This window comes from Borostomias antarcticus (genome assembly GCF_949987555.1).
Source record: "Borostomias antarcticus genome assembly, contig: scaffold_729, whole genome shotgun sequence".
NCBI lineage: Eukaryota > Metazoa > Chordata > Actinopteri > Stomiiformes > Stomiidae > Borostomias > Borostomias antarcticus.
Genome location: NW_028176605.1, coordinates 2,501 through 5,000, shown reverse-complemented (window position 1 = coordinate 5,000; position 2,500 = coordinate 2,501). Strand labels below are relative to the sequence as shown.

Genomic DNA, 2,500 nt, shown 5'->3' with positions numbered 1-2,500 from the left:
CACGCACGCCTCGACATGTTGTCTATAAGGGGCCGGCTGTGGCTCAGGAGGTAGAGCGGGTCGTCCAACGATCGTAGGGTTGGCGGTTCGAATCCCGGCTGCTCCTGTCCACCTGCCAGAGGTGTTCTTGAGCAAGACGCTGAAACCCAAATTGTTCTCTAGCTACAGTAGCACCTTGCATGGCAGCTTACCGCCATTGGTGTGTGTGTGTGAGTGTGTGTGTTTTGTCCGTTTACTATTGTACCATGTGTGTTTCTCAGAGCTGGGGGGCGGAGGGATATCATCTCTGGGTGATTCCTGTCCGGGGGGAGGGGCCAGAGAAGGAGGAGGAGGCGGAGCCTACGGCCCCGGCCCCGCCCCCCTCCCTGCAGGCTGGTATCCTGCAGTTCCACTTCATCAAGAGCGCCCTCACCGTCAACCCCTGCACGGTACACACTCACACACACACACACACACACACACACACACTCACACTCACACACACGCACTCACACACACACACACACACCCTGCACGGTACACACACACACACACACACACACACACACACACACACACACACACCCTGCACGGTACACACACACACATACACACACACTCACACACTCACACACTCTCACACACACACACACGCACACACACACACCTCTGCATGGTATCTATATACACACACCCCTGCACAGTGAGCTGGTTATATAGACACGCACACGCACACACACGCGCACACACACACACACACACACATACACACACACATACATACACACACACACACACATATACACACACACACACCCTGCACGGTATATATACACACACACACACACACATACCCTGCACGGTATATATACACACACACACATACACACACACACACACACACACTTGACTTATAGCGCTCCCTCCCTCTCCGCCTGCAGAGTAACCAGGAGCAGGTGTTGCTCCACGGCGAGGACCGGCTCTACTTGACCTGTGGCGACCCCACGCAAGCGCCCGACCCCCCCCACGCCCCCCACCCCCACGCCCCCCACCCCCACCCCAGCCCCCTGCACCACCCCGCCCCCCCCTCTCTCTCTCAGGGACTCAGCACTTTACTGGGACACAAGCACTGGCACGTGGTCCAGGTGAGGGTACTCCCCACACACACACACACACACACACACACACACAGATTTTGACTAGCCCTACGGTAGATGAATCCCTGGTGTGTGTGTGTGTGTGTGATGGGAGTGTGTAAGCATCCAACCGTGTGTGTGTGTGTTCTCTCCTGCAGATTCACAGCACATACCTGGAGAGTAACTGGCCTATACGGGTGAGTGCTGTCTGTCTGTCTGTCTGTCTGTCTGTCTGTCTGTCTGTCTGTCTGCCTGTCTGCCTGTCTGCCTGTCTGCCTGTCTGCCTGTCTGTCTGCCTGTCTGCCTGTCTGCCTGTCTGTCTGTCTGCCTGTCTGTCTGCCTGTCTGTCTGCTTAGCCTGTTTGACAGCTATAGTGGTATTAATAGGAAACCAGTATAGCTAATCAATATGACTTTGAGCCAGCTTGGACACTTGGTGTGTGTGTGTGTGTGTGTGTGTGTGCGTGCGTGCGTTCCCCAGCTGTGCCGCTGACCTGCTGTGTCGTGTGTGTGTGTGTGTGTGTCCAGTTTGCAGCCATCGACACGGCGGGCCAGTGCATGGCGGTGGCGGGGAGGCGGGGCTTTGCTCACTACTCCCTCTACACCAGGAAGTGGAAGTTGTTTGGAAACATCACTCAGGTACCCTCGGACTCCTCCCCTTCTCAGTGTTGAGATTTAACCTGTGTGTGTGTGTGTTAACCTGTGTGTGTGTGTGTGTGTGTGTGTGTGTTAAACCTATATATATGTGTGTGTGTTGTGTATGTTAACCCATGTGTGTGTGTATGTGTGTGTGTTCAGGAGCAGAACATGACGGTGACTGGAGGGTTGGCCTGGTGGAACGACTTCCTGGTTGTCGCCTGTTACAACTTCATCGACCAGCAAGAGGAGGTGAGGTCATCAACGCCAGACTGGGAAACACGCACACAGTCAACGCTCAATCAACCAATCAAATCAATCAGCCAATCAAATCAGTTTGGTCAACTGATTGAGACAGATAGTTCAATAGTAAACAGCATCATGTGATGTGGGTCGTTTTTCCTCTTTGGTCCAGTTAGAGAGACAGAGTTCAAAGGTCACGGTGTTTCTCGTGTTCACCTCTCCTCTACCCCAAACTGACAGATTGTTCAGTAGAACTGCAGTATGTCATATTTCCAAGTCAGTCTGTGATTGGTCACTGTATTGACTGTTCATTGGACAGCAGCAGGATTGTCTCTCACACGTCTGGTCTCTCTGTAGGAGGCGCTGTTCACTCCTGCTGTATCAGATGCTTCTCTCAATATTCAGTTTCTACTCTGTGTTCCTCTCCTGTCCCCTGGGTCTGTAACATGTCTCCTCCTGTCCCCTGGGTCTGTAACATGTCTCCTCCTGTCCCCTGGGTCTGTAACA

The 2,500-nt window shown here is 53.4% G+C and overlaps 1 protein-coding gene across 1 annotated transcript in view; it reads left to right on the top strand.

Moving 5' to 3' along the window:
- The window catches only part of LOC311328268 (guanine nucleotide exchange factor subunit RIC1-like), a gene marked incomplete at both ends in the record, with an annotated part of 14,840 nt that overhangs the window by 11,473 nt on the left and 867 nt on the right, over positions 1 to 2,500 (top strand). The window contains 5 exons of the mRNA XM_084462261.1: positions 261 to 428; positions 921 to 1,124; positions 1,274 to 1,312; positions 1,643 to 1,753; positions 1,913 to 2,002. Coding sequence (XP_084318387.1) covers positions 261 to 428; positions 921 to 1,124; positions 1,274 to 1,312; positions 1,643 to 1,753; positions 1,913 to 2,002 — 612 coding nt within the window. The remainder of the gene's footprint in view (positions 1 to 260; positions 429 to 920; positions 1,125 to 1,273; positions 1,313 to 1,642; positions 1,754 to 1,912; positions 2,003 to 2,500) is intronic.